Source organism: Anser anser (assembly GCF_964211835.1).
Source record: "Anser anser genome assembly, chromosome: 2".
In the NCBI taxonomy this organism is placed as follows: Eukaryota; Metazoa; Chordata; class Aves; order Anseriformes; family Anatidae; genus Anser; species Anser anser.
The window spans coordinates 34,240,363-34,266,055 of record NC_139721.1 but is presented as its reverse complement, the minus strand read 5'-3'; the positions used below and the strand labels follow the sequence as shown (position 1 = coordinate 34,266,055).

General features: G+C 33.6%; 1 protein-coding gene across 4 annotated transcripts in view; it reads right to left on the bottom strand.

The window, feature by feature from the left end:
* Positions 1–321: 321 nt before the first annotated feature.
* TRPA1 (transient receptor potential cation channel subfamily A member 1) overlaps positions 322–25,693 on the bottom strand; it is a 47,016-nt gene continuing 21,644 nt past the window's right edge. For 2 of the 4 annotated variants that reach the window (XM_083823853.1, XM_083823852.1), the window contains 19 exons: positions 23,228–23,327; positions 22,061–22,161; positions 20,618–20,787; positions 20,366–20,530; positions 18,890–19,004; positions 17,474–17,640; positions 16,460–16,553; positions 16,048–16,107; positions 14,618–14,716; positions 13,631–13,701; positions 13,043–13,190; positions 10,330–10,419; positions 9,939–10,108; positions 7,725–7,854; positions 7,417–7,599; positions 5,867–5,935; positions 3,967–4,077; positions 3,335–3,432; positions 322–1,432 (listed from right to left, as the gene is read on the bottom strand). In XM_083823853.1, coding sequence (XP_083679979.1) covers positions 1,201–1,432; positions 3,335–3,432; positions 3,967–4,077; positions 5,867–5,935; positions 7,417–7,599; positions 7,725–7,854; positions 9,939–10,108; positions 10,330–10,419; positions 13,043–13,190; positions 13,631–13,701; positions 14,618–14,716; positions 16,048–16,107; positions 16,460–16,553; positions 17,474–17,640; positions 18,890–19,004; positions 20,366–20,530; positions 20,618–20,787; positions 22,061–22,161; positions 23,228–23,327 — 2,373 coding nt within the window. In that variant the 3' untranslated portion in view covers positions 322–1,200. The other 2 variants (XM_083823854.1, XM_083823855.1) reach the window with 2 other exon arrangements.

Below are 25,693 nucleotides of genomic sequence, written 5' to 3'. Positions count from 1 at the left end.
ACCCCCTCCTTTCTCTGTTTACCAGGCAAGGATTAAGTCTCAAAACTGGGATAAAGCAGTTGGATGAGAAAGCCTTTTCCTTCCTGAACAGAGCATCGTCCATAGTAATTTTAAGGTACAAGTCTCCCTGATTAGCAGTGCATCTTTCTGTGGTTTTCGAGGATTGGACAAGTTCTGTACAGTGTGAATTAATTTTCTGGTGTCTACCTTGCTTTTAAATAAACAGGAACCGTAATTGTTCCTTACATGAAGAATTAATGTATATTAAGCTCTTAAACAAATTGTCTAAATTCAAAGCAAACCACAGAAGACTGCAACACATATACTCATAATTAGTTTATTAGCGCTATTTTTGAAACAAATATACTCAGGTACTTAAACACAGTTTAATTCATGTTTATTTCCACATTTGGTATATTATTGTATATTACATAGTTCACTGAATATCTAGTAAATAACAAAACCAGTGTGCAGATTAAAGCAGCAAGGTCAGTTTTCATGATATCAGGAAGGCCAAAATCACACTAGCAGTATAAGGACATTAAGTTGTAAATTACTAGTATTTAGCATGTCATTCTATCATTGCTATAGGCATACTAGTCCAAATGATTCCTCTGAGAGTTGCATATAGTTATCCACAAAAGAAGATGGTTCTTGCCTTACATTACATTTTTGTAATCTATTTCTTACCTTTCAGGCCTGATCCTGCAGTCCTTACTCAGCAGAGCTTCCAAAGAATCTGTCAGGTTAGTTTCTTATTTTTTGTTTAGTCTACATAAATCCCATTGGCTCTCTCAAAACATCTGAATACTAGAAGAATTGGAATTTGAACTTTTAAAAATTCTGAAATTCTAAAAATAGTTGTAACAGAAAACATTGTAATTAAGTATATAACTAACAGCATTAGGGCCAAATTCAGGAATAGACCTAGAAAGAAGCCTTGGGAACTGTCAGAGCAGCAAGGCTGGCATCTGGTGAGTTAGGCACTTTCCTGATTAGTCAGCTACTTTCAGGATCACAGTTTTGGATGTAGACATCTTCAGTCTCCTTAAATACTGTTTTGAGCACCTACATCCTTTTTTGGATCTGGCTTTTATACTTGAATAAATAATGTATCACATTGACATTATGCACAGACATTAAGATAACTGACCTCAAAGAAAAGGAAAATATTAATACACCATGCTATCACAGACATGTCTAGAAGAAGCTATTGTTCTTTTCTGTGCTTGGGTTAGGCACATTTGTTTTAACAGCTTTTAACACTGTATCCCATTTACTATTCTTATGTTCTAACTGCCTTTTCCTAAACTTGTGCTGAAATAAATCATTGCTGTCTTCATCCTCAGCCTCTGACACTATCTCCATTTTTTGTATAATCAGTTTAATGAGGTCGTGTTGCTTTTCCAACAGAGTTGATAGATCTTTGAGCCTAAAGGGGAAAAAAAAAAAAAAAAAGGAAAGAAAGAATGAGAAAAATATGCATAAAAGAGGCTTTGCCATTTGGTTTCAAAAGACAGATACAAAAGATCTGTCAGTCCTCAATTTCACCCTTCTGCTAACAACTAATTTTCTCTGGAGTACATTTAATTTTGCAAGCTTTGTTACTTTTCCAGGTTCCAGGAAATAAGATTAAAGAACAAATTTATGGATCTTGAGATAAGTGACTTATGTATTTAATGTAAGAGCAGTCTCACTCTCAAATAAAGTAAAATTCTGAACTTCCTTCCATAGTTCTGACTCAATTAGTCTGGCAAGGAAAAAAAGACCAGGTATGCAATGGCAATTAAGCATTCACAGACACCTGGTGGACTTCACAACTACTTTAACAGCACATGGGTCAAACTGATGAGACACATAATTATCTCTTTAAAAGTGCTATCCAAAGTGCAATCGATACAAATAAAAAGCATCATTTAGCACCACACATACAGAACACACTATCTGTTAACTTTTAAGGAACAACGGAATAAATAGTAAATGTGTGTAGAAACTGTCTTTACGAAAGTGGGAAGCAGGCTTTTTGAAAATCTACTTTTCAGACTTCACAAAATTACAGCACAAAATCATATAGAGAGTGACTGAAAAGGCTCTCTTTGAAGAACACTTTGGGGTTTCCTTAGTTACTATTGTTTTCATGTGGCTACCAAACAAGTACCATAAGAATTAAAGTAGTGCAACAATTAGCTAGCATTAATGAAAACAAAACGAAACAAAACAAAACAAAGTGTAAACACTCAGTGCTGGATTGCTACTAGCTTCAGCAGGAACTGAATACTGTTTTGAACCCTGACAATAAAAACATGTTGGCAACACAGTAAAACAAAGTTTTGAGACAGTATTTTCAGAGCAGAAAGTATAACTTTCCATAGTGAAGTGGCCACAAGTTATTCCATTCCAAATAATTTTATAATTATAGAAAATATTATTTTTCTTCCCTCTTTGTGGAAAAACAGAGAGTGTATTCTATGCTGTTTTGTAACACACCGATGTGGCATGGACTTGAAGAAAGACTTGTTAAATTCCATGGTTTGCCAACATCTGTAGGGTGTATCCACATCCTCTAAATTCTTGCTGAGTACTACATGCTTCAGTCCTACATACTTCATCAGATTATGTGCAGGAAGATAAAAATTCAGTAGATTAAAAGGAGAGACAGAAAGAGCGTGGGGGTGGGGGGGAGGAGGCATTGAAGGGGGGAGAGAGAGAGGGAGAGAGAGAGAGAGAAAAAATAGATTTTCCTAGCTGTACATTCGCAGAAGGCTTTTCTGAAACCATTCCTATGGATAACATTGGTAAGATAAGTAAGAAAAGTACAATACAGAGAATTCTTTCCAAGGCTTTAGGAAACAGACGATTTGTTTGAAGGAGAACCAGGACAACAATCCATTTTTGGGGAAAAAAGCTGAAGCAGATTTACCATCTGACCTTTGCAAAGTCAGTTACAGATTGTGTGTATCTGCAAACCAACTGGAATTACATTAATATTAATTTTAATATAACTCTGGAAAACCTCCATATATAAACCTCTGATTTTGAAATGAAAGTGCATTTTCCTCATTAGTTTAGTTCAGTTTAATGTGCAATCAACCCCCCCCTCCTTTGCTGCCATGGAATAAAAATATTTCTCTAACCCAGAAGTATTTTGAAAGTAAATACATTACAGAATATAAAATAAAATACTAAGTTACCATAGTGATGGAGCTTATTTAAGGACAAAAGATACACTGGATTTTACTTTGCAGGTGTAGCACTGAGTTTTAGAACACTATCTTTAAATAATATACTTGTAATTTTGGGTGTGTTTAAAGTAATAAAGTAACACAACGAATACCTGTATTTCTGCTTCAGAACTTCCAGTTCTAAGGTTGTATCTGTGCTCTGTGCATCTGTGGTAGAGTCCTCACACCCAAAGCAATACTGGAACACACTCTAAACAAAACAAGAGTACCAAAACGAAACCAGGTTTTATAGTCTGAAAACAGATTAAAAATCCCAAAAGGGTGAATGGTAACAGTCTCAACACACTGTTAAATGTTAAAAACAGTTTCAGTTATAAAGTTATTTTTAGTATATCAAACATTTGTTTTGCAAAATGTGTTTAATCAGAAAATTCAGCCTACCAACAACAGTTGAAATTAAAAGTAAACAAATAAAAGAAGAAATCCCAAAAGGGAGTAATTACATTTTCAGTCTGAATAACTTCTGTAGCTTGTCTCATCTAATAATGTCACAGATCACTAAGAACTTAAACACTAATTACATTTGAATAAATTAGGCTGCACTCAAACTGAAGACTTGACTGTTCATTTTCAGTGAAGACAGTCATGGTCTAAACATGCTTCTAGTGATATCAGATAATGATCAAGTCTTATTAATATAACATTGCTAGCAGTCTGTGTACAAATTAAGTCAATCATAACACATATAAGTATGAAATCTTTAGTCTAAGATTCAACATCTTACCATAAAGCCACAGTATCTTGGTCTGTTAGGATATACGGTGATTGATTCCTGGTCCACCCGACTTAGGAACCAAAATGGCAGCTTCTTCTCTAAGTTTGTGTGAAGATTAACCTAAACATTATTTCGCATTTAGAGTAAGATATATTCTCTTAAGATAACGACACATTACAATGTGAAAATAACAATTCTGTCATTACATTCAAATCACTATTACTAGACATCAAGTCCTAGAGGATATCTACACTGCACACCATGGTATAATATTTGATCTGTGCAGCTCAGACACTAGATACCATCTATTCATAACAGTATTGAGTTTTTTTAGTAGAGTTAATTATTCCTGTTATGCGCTCTTACAATTAAAATGTTTTTTTAAAACTGAGTTAATTCTTGTGAAATGAATTGAACATCTCTTTTTTTACCTTGAGGGTTGCAGTATAGAATTACAGGGCAAAAAAGTTCAAAGACAGAATACCTATCATAGCAACAGATTTTGAAACCAAATAATGAGAGTGATCTTTCTCTCTTTAACTGTGCTATATCCTTTTATTAGGTTCTGACAGAACCAGTATAGATTAGGAGGCCAGTGCAATGCCTGTGAGTAAAGTATTCCCATGGGTAAAATGAATATGTAACATGTAAGTGGCCTTTTCAGCAGATGCCACCTTTCCATTCATTCTCACATTGCTACAGAAATACTAAGCATATTCTAAAAGAAAAGGACATACAGCATAAGCCTATAAGCAGACAATCATAATCCTATCAAACACACAAAAGGTTACATACTTAATAAAGATTTCACAGCACTGTCTGAAGTAGTAAGACACCACCTTTCCTGAGCATTCTGTTGGCAACAAAATACTTAGATGAAAAACATTAGCTGCCCTTATACCTTTATTTCAGTCATTTTTATAACTTTTGGAAGGAAATGTTACATATTTCTTCAAATATGCTTGAACTAAGCCAGTACGACACATGATTGTAAGTTATGTAACTACCAGCAGAAGTTATTTGTGAGCTGTTCTTGTCTTTGGGTATTCTGTCTGTGCACACATCTCTCCTTTTATAGGCACTATATAGGCTCTGAAACTTTCTAGAAAAAGCAGAGCCAGCAGGGAACATGAGCAAAGCCACTCTTCTCTGCACCAATTTTATGGACAATCAGTTCTCACCATACAGACTCCACACAGAAGCATATGAACAGACAGTTTCTATGAACACGTTGTGAGAAGCAATATTTACTCTTGACAGGTGTATACTTAGCATATTTCCACTTGTGAAAAATCAAGCTTGATATGCAGTTCACAAGGAAAAAAAACATATGACAAATTTATTGTTTCTTAAAATAAATTTAAAAAGGCATATAAATTACTAAACTCTCCTGCTTTCAATGCAAATTCTGTTAGATGTCTACATACATCTTAAGGTATCTAAATACACTTATAAATGTGACCCTAAGCTCCTTAGTTATACCTGGCATTGCAGAGTATCTTCTTGGTACACAAACCACCGTGAGCATTCAGTATACTGCAATGCATTTGGCTTCCTTTTGATTCCCGTGTACTTTGACCCTCTTTTGACTCACCTTAACAGGCAACACTCCAATTTCAAACAGTGCACTTATTCACTTTGACATTCTGTTATTGAAATAACTCAAAATTCATTGATCTGACTCTTCTCATTTCCTTAAAAATGCACTTGCTTACATATGTCTTTTTGACAGTCACTCCCATGACTGAATATAAGGTTAAGTTAGGGTGCCCATGTTCAACAATTTGCTTTATAGAGATGCTGCGATGTTATTTAGGGATGTTGATGATAAATTAGTTAATTATCTTGATGGTGTTCTAGTTATGCTACCTACTGCCTATAGTTGTTGCTTCTATGGTGTGCTACTCACCTGCATTGCAATCCTTTTGAGTGCAGCATATTTTTGCACTTCAGCTATGTCCCCAACAGCCAAACCAATCTAAAAATATATCACAGGATCAAAGAAACACTTTATTGTGTTTTTACTGTTGTATTTCTCACTCACATTTAAATCCAAAATGACTCTAAAGTTAAATTTGCTTCACTTGAATCTGGAAACACAACTCCATTGTGCATATTTGAAAAACACATATCAAGAAACGTAGTAAGCTTTTTTAAGGTCAACTGTCTACTAGTAATAAAGAACAATGTAAAAGATTTGTCAAGAATAAAATCCCTTCTTTTGTAATCCATGATCACTTTTATGTTAAGAGAAAAATACATGTTGACCACTGATTGAATAGTATCATGGTGACAATAAATAATCTAAAAAAATAATAATTGACCTTTAATGCTCATCTCCTGTGAAAACCTGATTTCCTAAAAACAATAATTGATGTTAATGGAATATGGCTGAAATTTATTTAGTTATTTTTTATTTATTTTAGCCCTTTCTTACTATGAATGGGTTTTCCAGTTCATTTTGTTTACTTTAGGCACATCAGTTAATTTCTATTGTTGACTGGTATTTTGTGTGCAATGAAGATCTGACGTGGCTTTTTTTTTCTTTCCTTTTTTTTTTTTTTGTAAATCATTTTTAGTGCTAGGTTATGATGATAAAATAGATCAAGGTATTAAACAATGATGCTTATTTTATAGCAATAGCTATATTATATATATTATATATATATTATATTATATATAGCTATACTATATATATATATAATAGCTATATATAATAGCTATACTTTCTAGCAATGATGCTAGGGAACCTGCTTTGGCAGGGGAGTTGGAACCAATGATCTCTTGAGGTCCCTTCCAATCCCTACAATTCTGTGATTCCGTGATTTCTAGTCTATGGAGCAGGCATTTACCAAAGCCCTCATTAAAAACATTGTTCTCCAATTATCTTAATAAAGACCCCATAACAATATATTGCAGCTCCAATGGATTTTCTTCCCACTGGAAAAGGAAGGGCAAGGGAGGCGTGGGTGTCTCTCCAACATGAAGTTAGACCAAAATGAGGGAATGTTGGTCCAAAATCACTCCAGAGCACTAAGCCCTAATTCTTACATTTTTCCACTGTCAGCGCAAAGTCAGAGCAATGTAGTAGAGACCAGAGGGGCTATGCTCAGCAAAGAATAAATATAGTGCTTTTCCTATTCTAAAGTGCTCCTAATAGTGCTCCTGCCTATTACTAAAGTTGAACCCAGGAAGTGGGGAAGACTTTCTTGAAGCTCAGCAAATTCCACACAGCGACTACCTGAAGATATACAAGATAACTCTACAACAATTAACTGTACAGTAACTGGAGAGAAAGTGAGTCAAGGGAAAGGCAACTTTTTAATATGTTACTAAGAATGTCTATTTGTTAAATAACGAATGAATGTCACAAGTCAGCACTAAAGTAATGCTATATGCCAAAACTGTGTATAAATATATGCATAATCACTTCTGTATATTGAGAAGTAGTTTACTTACTAGCAAGTTCATAAGAAGGATTGGAATAAGCAAGGTAAATATAATGAGAACTGTGTAGCTCAGGAATGGATATGGCAATTCACTGCTCAGTAATGGATCAAGAAATGCATCATGATAATTTATGTCTCCCAGCATCATTGCAAATGTCTTCATTACAGAAAGCAGTGGCGTGCTGTATGTTTGCTGCAAAAAGAAAAAAAATCAAGAAAACACCACAAAACTATGAAATTTGTAAATAATCTCTTGAAATTCTTTACTCAAAGATAGTATTTATAATGATAAAAAATTAACTATGCCATTCAACTAACCTGTGAACCCAAAAGGACAAAGAAACTCAATCCAAAGGCCAATATCAGGAAAAAGAAAACGACAGCAATCCTAATCAAAGTCCTCAGAATTTCCCAGAACATCACAACATAAATGCCATAATTTTCAAACCTGGGCAATAAGTAAACAGAAAAAGATAAGCAAAATTCAATACTGAAGTTAGAGTGTCTTACAGTTATATATGCAATACAGTTAAATATGAAATCAGTTGTCCTGCTTTCTATGTGTGATAAGAAACATTTCACCTCTGAGACATTCTGAGATGGTCTAAATATTTTGTATTTTCACATGCAAAAGAATGTAAATGTTTTTATTTATGGCAAGATTAAATTACAGAATCTTATACTTAACACACTAGAGCAGTATTTCAAGATAATTATTTTTCATTGACAACTTTTACTCTGTCCATAGTCACAGAAAGTACAATACTGTACAACTTGTTCGCTAAATATTAGGAAATTAATAATTTTTTTGCTGTTTTTTGAGGCAAAATAGCAATTAGAACAAAGGACAACTGGCACCATGATACATCTAGCAGTCATACACCTGATTTAAAAATATTTTTCTTTTTATGACACTACAAAGTATGGAAAACATATGAGCAGAAAAAAATATTGCTCAGTAAGAGAAGGTGAGTAGCACAATTTTAGGTCACCTGTGTTCCAACAATAGTCTGTCCTCTGGCAAGCCCCTTCCATTCCTGGTTTACACATAAACCTAATCTCAGAACGTGAGCTGTCATACAGTTTTCACCAAAAAGCTGAATACGGAAATTTATGTCCTCTGCCAGATTCAGGGACCAGATGACTGTTTTGTGCTATGAAAATAGCAACTGAGAAAATCCCTTCACAGGGTTCCCTGATATTACACACCCCCTGATATTATTTGCAAGTCTGAAAACATCAAATTGGAAATAAAGCAAAACTAATCTTAATATAAATAAATCGTTATTTATTAGATACAGCTCCACTGAAGTCAACAGAACTACAGGTTGCTTTGAGAAGAGATGGCCTGACTCAGTTAGAAAAATGACTAGTAGAGTACTTGTAAAGTTCTACTGACATACAAACAAGCAGGGAAGGAAAGCATTTAATCTCACAGAAGAAGTAAGGTTGGGCACTTTTTACTGTTTAGGTTCCATACTCATTTTGCCCACTGATCACAGACAAGGAGAGCAGATAAGCCCATTCACTAGTCATCTAAGGTCAGACACATGCAAGGCAAGGTTTGTCACCAGAAGCAATATCATAAAGATATTATCTCTTTATGACATTATCTCTGTTGACAAACCTTGTCCTCATATATCCCAACTACAGTAAAATGCTGTTAAAATTAATCAGCAAATGCCATGTTTGTCTATCTGTCAAACCACATGGAATAAGAATCTGAAAAGCATATATGCTGGGTTATCACTTAGATTTTTTAACAGCTCAAAACACTTTTTTTTTTTTTTTTCCTGTTCAGCCATATGTCATCTTTATGCAAGACACTCCTGCTCAGGTACAAACATGTTTTGTTAGTATTAAGCACTACACCCACCCTGTTTTTCCATCTTCATAACTCTCCTGAAGTCCATGACTCTCAGACACCCTGTACTACTGGTATCATTGGGGTCAAAAATGGCAATAAATAGACTTAATGTCAACTAAAGAAATAATTTCACCCATTGCAATTCTTTTACAGGACATCATGGCGTAGAAAAGTGCGGTGTGCCATTCACTCTGTAAACTGATGAAAGAAATTACCCTCCCTCAGGTGTTACTTATAACAACATATTGTTGTCCTTTTTCCCCCTGTTATTCACATTCTTTTTTTTGTGATGGTATGTATTTTTATTTTGTTTTGTTTCGTTTGTTTGTTTTTCAAGTTAAAGTCTATATAGTATAATGAAACACTTTTTAAAGACATATAAAGTGACTTTGCTTACTTAGCATTAAAATAAGTTTTGTTATTTCTTAAGTTGCCATTACACACTGTGATTGTCTACATGAAAACCACCAAAAACTACTTCACAGTTCATTAGTTAAAAAATAAAAATAATTAAAAAAAAATCCTAAGATCCTAATTTGGAAACTTGTATAGCTTAAATACAGAAATTAAGAATAGGACTATCACATGATCAATTACACTCTAGAATATATAGAATTTGTAAAATATTGAAAATATTTATTGCAAATCATGTAAATATTTTTTACCGCTGAAGGTAAAGCAAGAAGTTCATCCAAGACAAGTATACAGCAATTGCTCCACATTCCCACTGCAAATGAGCTGGTGTATTAATAAATAAAGAAGACACAAAAATTATGCTTGTAGTATAAATTGTCCAGTCCAGTAGATTGGAGTAATCCAACAAATATTTCAATTTCTAGGATTTAAGAGAGAGGTGCATATTTACAAGTTGTGCATCATTACAGGACTGAATTCAATAACAGTATTTAAATCCTCTTCTCACTTTTAATCTCATATATAGGAATAAATTATGTTTCCCTTATAATTAGAGAAAAATCAGATATATTTCAATATAATACAAATTGCTATGCACATGGTTGTGATTAATGTTATGCATATATATCCTTACGAATTTACCTGCTGAATGAGCTGAAATATTTCTTTGCAGATTCCCAGTAAACTCATAATTAAAACTAAACACATACACACCCTTGTGAAGTATGAGTCCTGAAACAAAAAACAGAGCACAAAACAAATCAGAAATTGTTAAAGGAAAAATGTTTATTTTTACTCTACCTACTATATATACATTATATTGCCAAGTTAGGATAGTAATAAGATCTGAAGCAAACAAACAGACTAAATTCTATTTTACTAATGTTTATTGTGAAATCCATGTCATATATATCATGTTTAATACAAACCATATATTAAAGTTTGCACATTCCCATGATAAACCATCGCTGTGCAGCTTCTTTATTACTACTGTTCAAGCTTGGGAACTGAAATTGCAATATTTATGCCACGTTTTTTTGGTGTGTTTTGCCACTACATGAACATAAAGATAAATTCTATGGTCCATAACTTCACTATCACATTGTAGTGTCAGGAATAGCAACAAATGTCTTTGGAAGATGCACAATTTGGAGTCCTGGCATCCTTATGTGGCTTCTCCCTTTGACATCTCTCTTTACAATTAGTATCAGCAAAGACAACTTTATTGTGAAATGCCTCATACTGGCATAGATAACAATGGGGAATTTTATCTTTAATAAATAAATTGTAAAGCTAATTTGCCACCAGAGGTGTTGCTGCAATACATATCAGCAAGTGCCCCATTACAGTGTCCATCTTTAACCTGGATTCAGAGAGGAGTACCATGTTCTGTAACGCAGTGCTCCCCTCAGGATCTGGCATTCCTGGCTTCATTCCCATTATAGAGTCAACAGGATACTGACTCCCCCACTGCATGACATACACTGCTGTTGCTTTAGTCTCTCAGGCAGCAACTTCACAGCTCTTCATCAGTACACTGCTTCTCCACCAGCTAGCATCACCATTCCTCACTGAAGGATAGGACTCCCTCATCCAGCTACATTTCTTTCTGATGGCTCAAGGACCTGGGGCAATCAGAATCTTTCCTCTGTCTGCTTCTGCAATTCTCGTGTCTTCCATCAGGAAGATGAGTTGGTTAGTGCAGCATGAATTATTCCAGTTCTGCTAGTCTTAGCTTCTGAATTTTTGAGAATCCCGCATGGACTGGGCTGGGCACGGGGTTCTCCAGTCTTTTTCATGCATCAGGATATCCTCATGGACCTTTTATATTCCTTGAGTTTACGTTATTTCACATTTCTACTAGAATATATTTTTTTGAGTTCCTATTTCAGTTTTGTATTTTTTCTCCCCTGAAATGACAAATAAAATATTTTTTCTTGGCTCTTCTCTGCAAAATCCTTGGTTTTAGTGATAAAAATCACCCTTTTTAATGGATTAATTTGAAGAGTTCACCACACAACAATAACTTCTGTCTGTTAGTGCTAGTATGCCACAGTTTGAGACAGAGCTCTGAGACTCTCCGGCCCTTCAGGTGAACACAGGAGTGTAACACTATGCATGAGCTGTATTCACAGGTTCAGCAAAAAGCAATACTTGCAGTTTCTTCTTTGGAAGTCTAGTACAACGTTCAGCTTTGGGACAACACAGCCTTCTTAAGGGACAGAATACTGCTTAGTTTTAACTGCAGGAGGGAAACACTTACAAAAAGGACATCAACCAGTCGCACCAATGTCTGTCTTTTCTAAAACGTCATTTTGGATCGGGCAAGTCTAACTTTGTCAGGTCAGTATGGTGTCCTACTTATTGCAGTTCCAGCTTCTGAAAAAAGTTCTTTTCTATCTCCTAACAACCCCAAAGTATCTCTAGAGGACAGGTTTATCCCAAGAGAGAATTCACCCTGGCCTGTTTTCCTTACAGCCCCACCTAAAGCACCATTTTCATCCAATGCGTATCATGAATAAGATCAATATTCACAAATTATTAGAGTATCCCTACATCTACTGTAGTTTTGACTTACAGATAAAGATTCAAAAGTCAACATGATGCATATTTACATTGTTACCTAGTCATGTTTTTCCTTTTGAGATATCATAATTCCAAAACAAGGGTATGCCATTCACATTTTGGCACACTTCTTTTTTTAAATTTATTTATTTTAAGTTTTCACACAAGGAACCAGCCAATACACTCAAAAGTTTTTTGGAAAGTTTTTTGTTCATATATGCTAAATTCTGCTGTTACATTTGTTACTATTATTGTACATAAAGTAGCTACATACAGACTAGAAAAAACTGTTTCCTCTTGGCCACACAGTTTATGAATCTACTGAAGAAATACTGGGCCTGCAATGCATAACAAAGGCGAAGAAAGCTGTATTTGAATACTCAAAAACACTTTATTATTGACAACTATTTATATGACTTAAACTTAAAATAAGCAATATCCAATTATTTTTGCTGAAAATTAAAAGGATATAAAAATCTAAAAAATCCACTATTTTCTGTCTTTTCATGATTAGACATGTTAATCCTTTTTCTTCAGTGTTAAAGAAATGTTCACTTCAGGGAAGAGACTGATATAGCCATGTAGCAGACATGAAGTTTTCAGAAAAGACATTGAAAATAAGAAATGTAAATTGAAATTTATTTACAGAAGTTGTTGTTGAATGTTTAAAAATAAACAATTCTATTCAGAGTTGCTAAATCACAAATAACTCTAGAAAAAAATAGAAATAATCACATCTTCTTGCTATAAAAATCCTAAACATATTCTAAATAGTATGAAAACTCAGTACCTCATATTCTAATGGTCTTGCTTCATAGATTTCTGTTCCATTCAGAGGTCTTCCTGGCTGTATATGGGTGACCAGAAGAGTCAATGGGATGAGACCAAGAGAATATATGCCTAAATTCATCAGATGTGCTCGAAACCCATAGGCCATCCTTGAAAGTAAAAATGTTCACAGTTACAACACTTTACAAATTTATAAGAGCCTGCATTTAAATTTAATAGTCAACAATGTTCTAATGATGAGGAAACAAGCATTTTTCAAACACCCTTTCAGGATGAATCACTGAGCTTTGTGAGGAAAAAAGTGTATCAGTCATTCTCAAATGTTCCTTTTCTTTTTAACTCAGTGATACTACTATATATTAAAAAAAAAAAAAAGATAGCTTTTTTTTTTTTTGTATGCATCAAAGAATCACTACTAAGTACTAAACCACATTAGCATAATCTAACTACGGTTATGAGTGTGTTGTGCAAATACATTTGCTTCAGTAACGTCATAGTAGTATGTGTACTTTACTAAACAGCTCTCAGGTACAATAGCCTTCATCCTGACATGCAATATTGTATCTTATGTACATTAAAATACACCTACCATTTCATAAGCAAATATTCTTTGCACACAGGATGACTAAGTAGCTCCATGCGATTGTGACGTACCATGGCCTACAAAACAAGAAAGTGCAAGGATCCAGTTTGTCTCTTCTAGATGAGTAAAGCACTTAAAAACAGGCTAGACCACCTTCTTAGCCTGAATATTAGCCTAATGAAAACCACAGTGTTTGTAAAATATTGCAAAGTTCTTTTATTTATTCACTTTTGTCCAAAGCTATTACAATTCTTCTTCTTATATATAAGAGAATGGCCTACTGAGCCATTCTCTTTCTCTCCTGTAGCTTGTTAGAATAGGCTAACAGGTCTATTTCAAGCTTAAAAAAAAAAAACAAAAAAACAAAAAAACTCTACAGAGACGGACTGATAATGATATGATGTTTCAGGAGTAAACATTTTGCCATAGATGTGAAATGACCATGATTTTCTAGTTACGTTTAATTAGAAAATAATTTATTCTTCAAAAGTATACCAAATCTAGTTGCCAACAGGAAGTCCAAAAAGAAATCAAATATAGCCCGCAAGATTGTTCTGTAAATGTTTTCTGCCGAAGACAGAGAGAACAGACTCGCAGTGTGTGAGAACAGTAAAATTTGCTTTAAGCACAGATTTTTTTTCCAGTTAGCATACAAAAAAGTCATCTTTGTCAGGTTTTTTAATGTCTTATATTCCTGAACATGGTCACTACAGGGACTGGAGAACAGTTTTCCTTAATGTACTACCTGTATTTACAGCATATTCTCTTGAAACCCACACAGCTGTTTAAATAAACCAAGAATTTATATCTAATCTAAGAATAGTTATTTATTATTTAGACTATATGAAGTTTAGCTCATACTTTATTACAATATACTTTAAATATACAATTAGGACCTTTGGAGATGAAATATTATGATAAAAATATAAAACACTTGATTTTAGCTCAAACAAGACAGCATGGAATTATGTCAAAGTAAAATAAAAAACTTACATTTAAAATGGCAAGTGGTTCATAGAAAATATCTTCACCATCCTTTTGTTTCTTGTTAAGTGTCAGAGGACACTGAAGATATCTGAAGTTATATTCAATCTGAATAATAAACATACACCAGCACTTGAATATGATAAAACTCATAGTCTAAGACTGAGATAATGTGCTAAATTTTAAAATACTAATCCTTTAGAGAAAAAAAAAAAGGAATATTGTGTCAAAGTAATTAGAACACTGTTTACTAATAATTAGTCACTCAGTGTGAACACATGCCATCAAAATACAATGTATGATTGCAAGATGTAAGCTTGTAATAATGTCATTTTAAACTGTAAAAAAAAAAAATTCTTAAAATATTATAGCTTAAAAAGGTCATTCTCATATCTATAATTCATTTTTTATGCTGACTTTGAAGAAAATATTGTATTTTAAAGTTATATGGCATTGATAATACAATATATAGAAAATGTTTAGTAGCAGAAAATTCACAAGTTTTCTGTTAATGTAGTAAATCATAATTTTTTTTTCAATATGGTTTTAAAGATAACATAACTGTAGAACATTCATGCCTCTTCAGCATTGTGGAAGCAATCTACTGCTTAAGATTTTGGACAAGAATTTACAGAAAAAGAAATGTATTCAACTTGGAATTATTCATGACAATTGTATTTCTTATGACCGGCATGCATTTCATATACATTAATAGATATTAATGTTTCTGTCACTGTTCTTTTGTAATATCCATAACCTCTGACACTCAGCTTGATTGTAAGAATTTACACAACAAGGTTAAAGTCAATAGTTTGCTCAGGTTTGATGTTATACTTGCTAAAATGCATAAGCATGAAGATTACAGAAACTGAGCTTCAAAGCCATTTGCAGCCCAAAGGATAAAACAAGATCAGTCACCCATGTTTTCTGTTAAGATCTTATATTCTTCTACAAACATGCTGTATCAATATGAACTTGACAAACATTAAAATATATGTATTGTCTACTTCTCTAGCTTTCAAGTAAAAAAAATTTTTTTTTTTTACTTACAAACATAAAGAGAATTACTGTCTTTGCAGTAAAAACAAAGACTAATGGTTGAAGATTGCTAGTATCTGATGAAGTGACTTTAAAAAGTCTTCCTAATACAGACAATTTTTTAACAAATACATATTAAAAGCATAAATCCAAATTTAGTTATTGGTAACAAAGAATTGTTCATGAATGAAGTTAAAATATTAGTCAATTTGAATTTATATCAGGACACTTATGTAACTACAGAAAATATGTAAAATTATTAATATTAGTAGCTAAAAGGCAAGCTGTTGATTTTCTAAATTAACCATTATCCAGATAATGCACTGCCAGGGACATTATGACATATTCCATTCTAAGACCATAAAATGTACTGTCTTCATAAATTTTTTTTGTCCACTTACATAGAAATCTCGACTTGTCTTTTCCTCTGAAGACTCAATTATGCAGTTGTCCAAAACCAGCTTTGAAGATGAACAGAAAAGTGAATGAAGGTGATACAGATAATGTTTATCAGAATGAACAGAAAACATTTGTAGCTAAAGAAAATGGCCTTCAAATATGGCAGTCATCTAATGGGAGTGCTTACTCAGTCAGGTTATATGGTAGATATATGTTTTATGTTATGAATACATAAAACTTCAGAGTTTACATGTAGGACAATAAAAATAAATCAATGTATGAATTCATGTTGTTCCTATTTTATAATAATCCATGGTAGTGAGGATGGCATTAGAAAAACAACGGCAAATGATGCAATGTAACCAAAGGGGCTTTTTGCTGTAGTTATGTTTTTAATATTTGCAGTGAACGTACTTTAAAGGAATCAGGAAGATACTCAACCATTTCCAGCAAAGGACACTTATTGGCATTAGAATAGTGAGAGAATGTCAGAACAGCTTCTTCCCATCTGCAAAAATGAATTCAAATAATCAAAAAGGAATGGGTTACTTTTCAGTTAAACTAGTTTCAGATTATTTGAGTTTTATTTTAGATATTATCTTGCAAATCACAATATGTACTAAGTTTACATACCATCAAATGGAAAATCAGCTGTAATTGAGTAACATTTTGGATGCTTCCATCATATCTAATTCTGTTATCAATTAAACAGAAATGTTTCAACTACACTAAAACGTTCTCAAGAATAAGCATCCTTCTTTGTACTCCACAGGAAACAAACTAAAGCTGAAATCTCAGGTTGCAAGATTAGATGAGTGATCATAAATACAGTTAAATACTGACAGTGCTCCTGTAACTCTTACCAAAAAATGTACTCATCTAGCAGTGGTGCAATATTTTTGCTCCTAAAGTGGAACTTGACTATATTTTAATATAAAATATTATAAATTGCAGTTCAATTGCCACATTTTTAAAATTTTGCAACATATTTAAAACAACATTTTAAAATTAATTCCCTTGAATGGTATTGTGCTTACATTTTGAATAAAAGTCTGTAGGTATTGAAACATATTGTGAAAGGCCAAAATTATGTATATATGTAGAGAGATGACATGGGACGGATTACTTATTTCTCATGGTTTCTACATTTGGCTTTTATTGTTGTTGTTTTGTTGTTTTTGTTTTGTTTTTTCCAGAATCTGAATACACAGTCTAATATGGAAAAGAATATGCCACATACCTGATGTTTATTACAGTTATGCTATTTTTGATTGTCTATAACTAGACCACAACACAATCTCTGGAAGTTTAATATAAGAACTCAGTCCTACTTATTAAACCACAGGTTTTCAAAACTTAATCAATCTCAATTTAAAAAAAAAAAAAAAAAGGAAAATAAAACCCAAAAGCATTTTCTGTGTACTTTACCTTTTGTGCAAGATTACAGCTGATACTACGTCTTTCCTCCTATTGTGTATTGCTTCATGGAAAAAAGAAGCCACTGCTTTGTTCAACAGAATTTTTGCACCATAGTCAAGAAGTAACCTTACTGCTTTTGCATGTCCTTCTTTTGCAGCTAGGTGCAAAGCTGTGTTCTGTACAGAAAAGTAGGACGGAAATGCAATCATGAGACTCTTTAAAAAAATAATTATGCATTTCAGTCCCTTTCCCACACTGAAAAGCCACATGATACTCTCAGTTACAAGTCCTAAATGCTTTTACTGGCAATATTAACAAGTAGAATCTTGTCACAGAGAAATTATAGACAAGTTCTTCATTCTACGTCTACGGTCAGAATAGTTCATTACATTTGAAGAGGAAACTCAATTGTAGGTAAGAAAGGCCAATTTGTCAATATCTTTTAGTTTTGTAGCTAAAAAACAGTGAGTCACAGATAGGTAAAAATGACAGTATCGCCAGACACAAAAAGCCTGCATTTGACGATCAGGAAAAGAAGCGTTCAATTATATCCAGATGTGCTCATATAAACAAATCTGTAGGCAGAGCTTTTTAAGAGAAACCTTTTTTTCTTTGTTATTTTCATAAAAGTAGGGCAACGAGTGGTTTAGGAATCAAGTGACACTGAAATTGACATTTGAAAGCCTTCCCAAGTGACCCATATTTTCCTGAGGGAAATTATAAACTAAACATTGGCTTCTGATTGATTTCTAGGCAACAGTTTTTCCTAAACTACTAGTTCTGAATGTCTTCATCATCATTTCTCTGAGAAATTAGCAACATCTTCTGTGTTGACAACTGAACAGTTCTTTAAAATGATCACCCCGTGTTTTCTGATGGAAAACTGTTAGGCAGGTTCATACAGAAATCTTCAATCCAGGAACTACGTTCTGTCTTTACCCAAAAGATTTGTCCAAAGTTCAGAACAAGACAGAAGATGTATTTGTTGCATACGGCTGTGCAGAACAGGTGGATTTCAAACATTATGTTAATGAGTATTATTTGATGTTGGATTTCTTTTAATCTGTATGAGCTTTTTAAATTTAAATTACCGATGCTTGTATTATATTATTAAAATACTGTTGCACTGTAAAGGGGGCAAGAGAGACAAGTCCAACATACTCAGCACTTTATGTTTTTCATTACTTTTTGATTTGTTTTTGTTTGTTTGGTTGGTTTTTGTATCCCACTTATAAAAATTGGATAATAATTTCATTAATTATGCTAATCTAAGTGATAAACTTTAACAGCAATGAAATATAAACTGACTTTAAAAAACAGAATATTATATATGCAATGCACAGTGAAATACAATCTACTAATAGTATACCACCGATATTTGCTCTAGAAGTATCAGATGACAAACAACATTACGTGAACACATACCCCTTCTTCGTCCACTCTGTCGGTACACTTCACATTAGTATCCAAAATTATCTGCATTGTGCGAGTGTATCCTCCAAAGGCAGCATGGTGCAGGGCTGTCCAGCCTTTATAATCACTTACATACAGCAGATACAAAAATAGTAATTAGAAATGGAAAAGCCTTCCATAAATTTCAGATAAATGTAATTGCCTTGTTCTTTGACTCAAACATCTTTGTTTTGGCATGACTACTGTAGAAATGTTCATGCCTTCCATCAACTATTATGTGATTAAAAATGCATCATTCCGAAGTAAAAGGTTCAAGACAATAAAAGTATTTTGGTCCCCCTCTCTCCTTTCATCTCTCTATTCACGTATAAATGGGGATTGCACCCATTTTCTTAGGTGTGCCTTGAAAATTAGTCAAATATTTACAATATTCTGTTACTAATACCTGCAACAGAGATGGCACAGATCATGACCGTGTTATAGAATCATGCATTTAAAGGCAGTAATATACAAATCATTGTAAGCACATAAATCTATTTCAATTAATATTACTTCATTGTAGTTTAACAAAATTGAGCCTTTAATCACATAGAACTTATCAGGTCATTTCATCAAAAAACGCTAAGTTTAAGTCTAAATTAAGCCTAAATAAATACACAAACACAAACCTGTGCACACACATTATATATCAATCATCATCACTATCCTAGCTAGGTGGTCTAGTCCAGCTAAGGAAACATGAAATAAAGAGCTTGACAGCAGTTCACTTAGTGGGTCCTCCACAGTCATAAATACTGAATGTATGACAGGTCTGTTTGGTATAGAATCTCTTCAGAACACTTAGATCCCTAGCTCCAAGGTGCAGATGCAGTACAGATTGCCAAGGATTTGGAAGCATAGCATTTGAAAGTTAAAGCTCTAGAATATACCCTGTAAACAGGACTCTAAAGAACCTAAACTTTCACTAGCTTTGGCTTCAGGTTTGGTTCACACCAGGTTTTGCAGGTTTGGGCCTGGGAACTTTGAAAATCCCATCAGGACGTGGAGCTGCTTTGACTATCTTTGACCTGAAATTGAGACTGAGAGTGAAAGGCAAGTTGCCTGCAAACCACCAGTTCTGAGATCCCATACCCAAACCTATAAGTGAACATGAAGGGAACATCAGTGAAGCTGACATGACTAATTTATTTCCAAAACAGTACTTTTTCCATTAAAAAATTCAATATTTTTCTCTCAGTTGGATTTGGAGAAATCTCAGTTTTGCCAGCACTAGTAGCCCTGGTTCTATGCATGAGGCAGGAGGGAGATACAATCAGCTTAGTTTTACAAATATTATATAAATTTACTTTATTTTATATACATGTATATATTTGTATATATTATTTATTACTATATATTGTATTTATATTGTATTAGCTTCCCAGTTACTGGACATAAAATGTATGGTGATGGTTCTTTACCTTAATGAACAGAAATCTGATCACTTACCAGAGGAAAAGGGCCCCTCTCTTCAGAAGAAACTGAACTACCTTCTCATGACCATTCTGGGCTGCCAAATGAAGGGGAGTCATTCCCTTCTTATCACCTTCATTCAAAAGTCTTGTGTCTTTCATATCTCTTATAAGTCGTTGACATGTATTGATGCGTCCATAGCTTTGAAAGATAAACATATAAATTAATGTCAAAGAAATATGGATGGGAAAATGGCATTGATTCCACAGCCTAGACTGTACTACTAACCTGGCAGCAAAGTGTAAGGGTGACTTCTTGTCCCTGCTCTTAGAATAAATGGAAACATTGAGGCTGAGTAAATTATTTACAGAGAGGGCCACACCTTGTCTGCATGCATAATGCAATGGAGTGCATCCTTCATTATCTTCATCCACTACAAGATTTTTAATATGTTCCATCTGTTACCCCCAAAAGAACAAAAGCACAGAATTACATTTATATCAGTGATGCTCCAGCTTTTAACAGTTCCTAACAATTGCATTAATATTTTTAAGGCAGTATCTAAAAACAAGAAATAAATAAGTGTAGTAACAATGAGCACTTAATATCTTCTGATTAGTGGGTCATCATTTTTAAAAAGAATTACTCTTCAGAGAACACAGCAACTTGCCAACCTGTGCCCTCACTGCAATCCATCCATAGAACAAGTTTAACACAGGAGATTCTTCTTTGCTGCCATTCAACCACAATACTCATTGATGTTAACAGAAGGCTTGTACAGAAAGCAAGGGTAGTCTATAGTCTTTATTCAGCAGCAAAACTTCTGGCTGTCAGGAACTATCAGCTCACTGTTTTGTGATATAATTTGTTACCCCAATTTCTTTTTCCTCATCTTCCTCTTTCCTTGTTTTTCTCTGTACCTTGTCTAACACTATCCTATGTATATCCTTTCTTAAAGAAACCAAGAATCAACTCCCTCAGCCTGCTCCACTCTTTGTCTGAATTACTAGTATGATCAATAATTAGAAAGTCAATGTAGACAAGCAAGAGTTATCACTCTTCTTTGAAGTTGATTCCCAACATTTGCTGAAAAGGGAGATTAAATCCATTCTGCACTACTAATTAAAGTTGTTTACAGAGTGCAGCCAACATCATAAGATCAGTTATACATGATTCATGTTTAAAAGGTTGTTTCTAGAATTTTGGAGGCTAACAACTTTAACTCTTTCAAGCAAGCTTGGGTTCTGTCAATATGAGTTCATCTCAGCATAGCCAAATACAAATCTGTATTTTAAATCATTTTTAAAAGGAAATCCAAGACTTCATTACAGTCCAGTCCACAGAAAATTCCTGCAGAATATAATGTAAGCTATTTAAGTCCTAGAGCTTGACTGAATAAGAGCATGTCCTCTAGTTTTACTGCATGCAAACTGGGAAAGTAGAAGTGAAAAGTTCTATATTTTATTGCCTACCTCTTGAGCTATTCAATCCCCCAACAGCAAAATAATTTATGGGATTATGTTATTCCTTTGCCTGGCAATAAGAAAACTGTATTATTGCTTTGAAAAGTTTTCATGAGAGATATCTACCTGTTCAAACTATTTTCTGTGACACTGGGCAACTTAAAAAACACCAGAAACTTTTACCAACATTCCGAAATAAAAAGGTAGTTGTTCTTCCTTCATGTTTTCTAGTAAGGGTAACATAGGCATAAATTGATGCTTACTGTACCTGCAGAAATTTCTCATTCAGATGCTGTAATCCTCCGGGCTGTAACACCGTCAAATGCAAGAAATTCCGACCAAGATGATCTTTTAAAGATACATTTGCTCCTAGATAAATACGGAAATAAATACCAGCAACTTCAAAACTGCTGGTCCCTGGCACTAACTGACTACGTTTAAGGCAAAGGAACAAATGTTGAAAATAAATCCATAAAATTACAAATATCATTTCAAGTCAACATTATATCATTTTACTTACGCTCCCCCCCCCCCCCAAGTAGTGACACTCAGATTTATTCAGTGCATATGCATTTTGCAGTTCACTGAAGCACTAAGATTTATATGGGGCCCTTATATTCAGAGATACAGAGCACCCACAGATCAAGAGGTAATTTAAACATGCAGATGATCACCCTCTTCTCGTATGGGTTTTACAGTCCATTCCCACTGTAATCATACTGTCTTAACATTTCACTATTTTCAAAATTACAGCAATTTTATCTGGCAAAGCTATTTAAGTAATAATTCACAGAAATACTACATAAAGCAAGCAACAGGAAATGGGAGTTTTTGCCAGTTATGAAAAAAAAAGTGTCTTATAAAAGTTTTTGATCTTGATACAACTTTAAAACTTTTATTATAAGGTTTATTAACAGTTATGTTAACGTTAACAAGAAGAAATACACTAACAATTATTAGCTTGCGCCAAAGGTATAGCAATTGAAAAATATAGCTCAAACATTGTCAAGGTAACTGTGATTCTATAAAATCACAAGTAATATTTGAAATATGAGCTTTAACACTTAAAGATTGATTTCTAGTATGAAACACTATTTTTTGTAAGTGGCATATTTATTCCACGGTTCTTATTACTTTGTGAACTGCTAAGGAATAGAGGGATGGGATGCCAGTGCCACCTCTGCCTTGAGAAACATGAAACATAGCCCACACTTTTTTCTACAGCCTATCCATTCTGTATGAAAAAGGGTGAAATCATCAGTCTAATTCTGCCTTTACCTCCAGGAACACCAGCACAGATTAGCTGTTTAACACAGATACGTCTGGACTGTATGCTGAAGTATTGCATTAAAATTGAGAGGAAAGTTGAATGTAGAGATTTCACATGTATGAACCTGCCCAAAAAAGTATATCATATGCACATATTCTCTTGTACCTTTTGAGAGCAGTAAATTCACAATTTTCCATGATGCACAGGAAGTGGCCAACAGAAGCGGGGATCGACCTTCTATGTCAACACTATCAATATTTGCTCCCTGCAATAAAGAATTTCAAGTTTATCATGAATAATGAATAAATATAATTTTAAAATTGTGTTACCCTTTAAAAGCATAGCAGAACTACAGGCATTCTTACACATGTTCCAGATAAGTACATTCAATAAACATATTATGTATTTATATATATAAAAAAAGTTTTCAAACTACCAGCCACAACACAGTCATCTATCTATCTGTCTGTCTTTAGATGCCTACTTCTAAGTATGCTGCACTAACACCTCATAATCTTTTAATAGGATACCTTCCCATGCATATGAATACTTAAAATATATAATTTTAACTTGAAAATACTTAAAACTCTGGAAAAATACAAAAATTGCATCCCTTTTGATTATGTTCTCTTACCTATCAAGCAATTAGCAGAACAAGAGCCTTCTGAACTACTGTGCTATACTAGATGAATACTAATCAAGAACTGATACATCCAGGAATATAAAGTTTGATCTGTATAGCTTGATCTACCTTCATTTTCTATTATTGATCATAAATTATGTAAGCCAAGTTAATTTTGATCCCAAAGTAACTGTATCAACAACAGACACATTTTTATTCTCCAAACTTAAGGTTTTTGATATGACCTTTTTCCTTGGGTGAAGCACAAGGACTGGAATGAGATATTCTAGCAAAAGCACAATGTTGATGTTATCTATTTTTGCACAAGGTGCATAATGGCAGGGAAGTGTGGTCACTATGGTGACCTATGGTCATATCAGTAAAATGTTATGAGCATAAACATATCTATCTAAAAAATCCTGCCAATAAGGGAGTATGGTGATACAAGTAAATGAAATAATGAGGTATATATTTTATAATGCTGTAGATACAGTTTTTCTAGGTATTGAGTTGCAAGTTAAATTGGATGGGGTGAACAAAGCATGCAAAAAAAAAATCTATTTCAGAAGTTATCCAAAGATCATTGAAAAAAAAAATCAATTGGAGTTTTTATATTAACGTGAATAATCTTTGGGTCCAGTCCAAATTTGACAGAGTACTAATAATGATAATGATCAATATTTAATTTCTAGGATAGTAAAACCTGTAATATAGTAATAAGAAGCATGTAATAAATGCACTATGTTTACTTTATCAACAGAGAACAGGAAGCTTTCAATGTATGTTGATGAAATGTTTGAGAGTAACACATGCAGGACCTTTTCACCAGTCACCTTTCTACAAGGTCTGACAAACTCTGAAAAATGTTCTTATTGATCAAAGGAACAAACAGAGACCTGTTTATCCAAATGGCTCATTCATTTCAGTGAATACACAGACACCAACTTCCAGTCAATAACACAATCTTATAATCACCTTCACTCTGTTGTTCAGCTCTCAACAAAACAAGTTCAGCAGCATTCATCCTGTATTTATCATGATACGGAGTAACTTACATACTACCACATACGTTTACCATATTTACAATACAGATGAATTAACAACTTGTAAATTTAGCTTCTGAACTCCTTTTACTTTGGCATGTAAATTAGTATCTATTAATTAAAAAGAAATTAAGGTACATATAAATATTACATTTAAAACTGTGAATATCAATTAGTATTTACAGCAATTTAATATGTTCCATTTGGTGAAAATTAAGATAAAAAAAGGGGAAAAGGGAAGTTCAAAAAAAAGCAAAAAAATGTGTAATAGCACTGCTCATTTACTTTGACTAAGCACATTTCAACAAAGTCTACGAAAAGAAACAATCTTTAAAGGAATTAAACTCAGGAAACAACAGACATCTCAATGCTCAATTGTATAGTGCACAGGCAATACACAGGCAAAAAAGCTAATGATCTAAATGAACTTTCTGATTCTCATGTCTTAATTTTTTTTTATAATTGTGTACATAACTTGCAAATACAATCATGCCACGTGCATGCACTGACCAGATACTGTGCACCTAATTGTCATATGTGACAACGGTCATTTTGACATTGCTGTTAAAGTCACTGTGCTTAAAATGTTTAATTTGTAAAGCAATTTATATGTGCCAATTTTGTAAAGCTATAAAGTTTGTAACGTTTAAATGTTAAAACACTGACGTAGGTTTCTGTCTTTCCCTTTTGCTAAGGCTGCAGTGAGTCTTCAGCTATTCCAAACCAGGTCACTGAAACACGGTCTTTTACTCATTGCCATGGTTTGTAGAAGCCAAATGCAAAATAACAAAAGACTGTGGAAGAAATATCTACAGATTTGGATTCTGATTTTTGCATAGCATACTGACCTACAACTTCCAAAATAAAACTGGCATTTAAATGAAAACAGTATACATTGTGTGTCTGGACAATTTTGTTTAGTATAGATAATCTTATCCTTTCTACCTACAAGAGCTACATTTAACA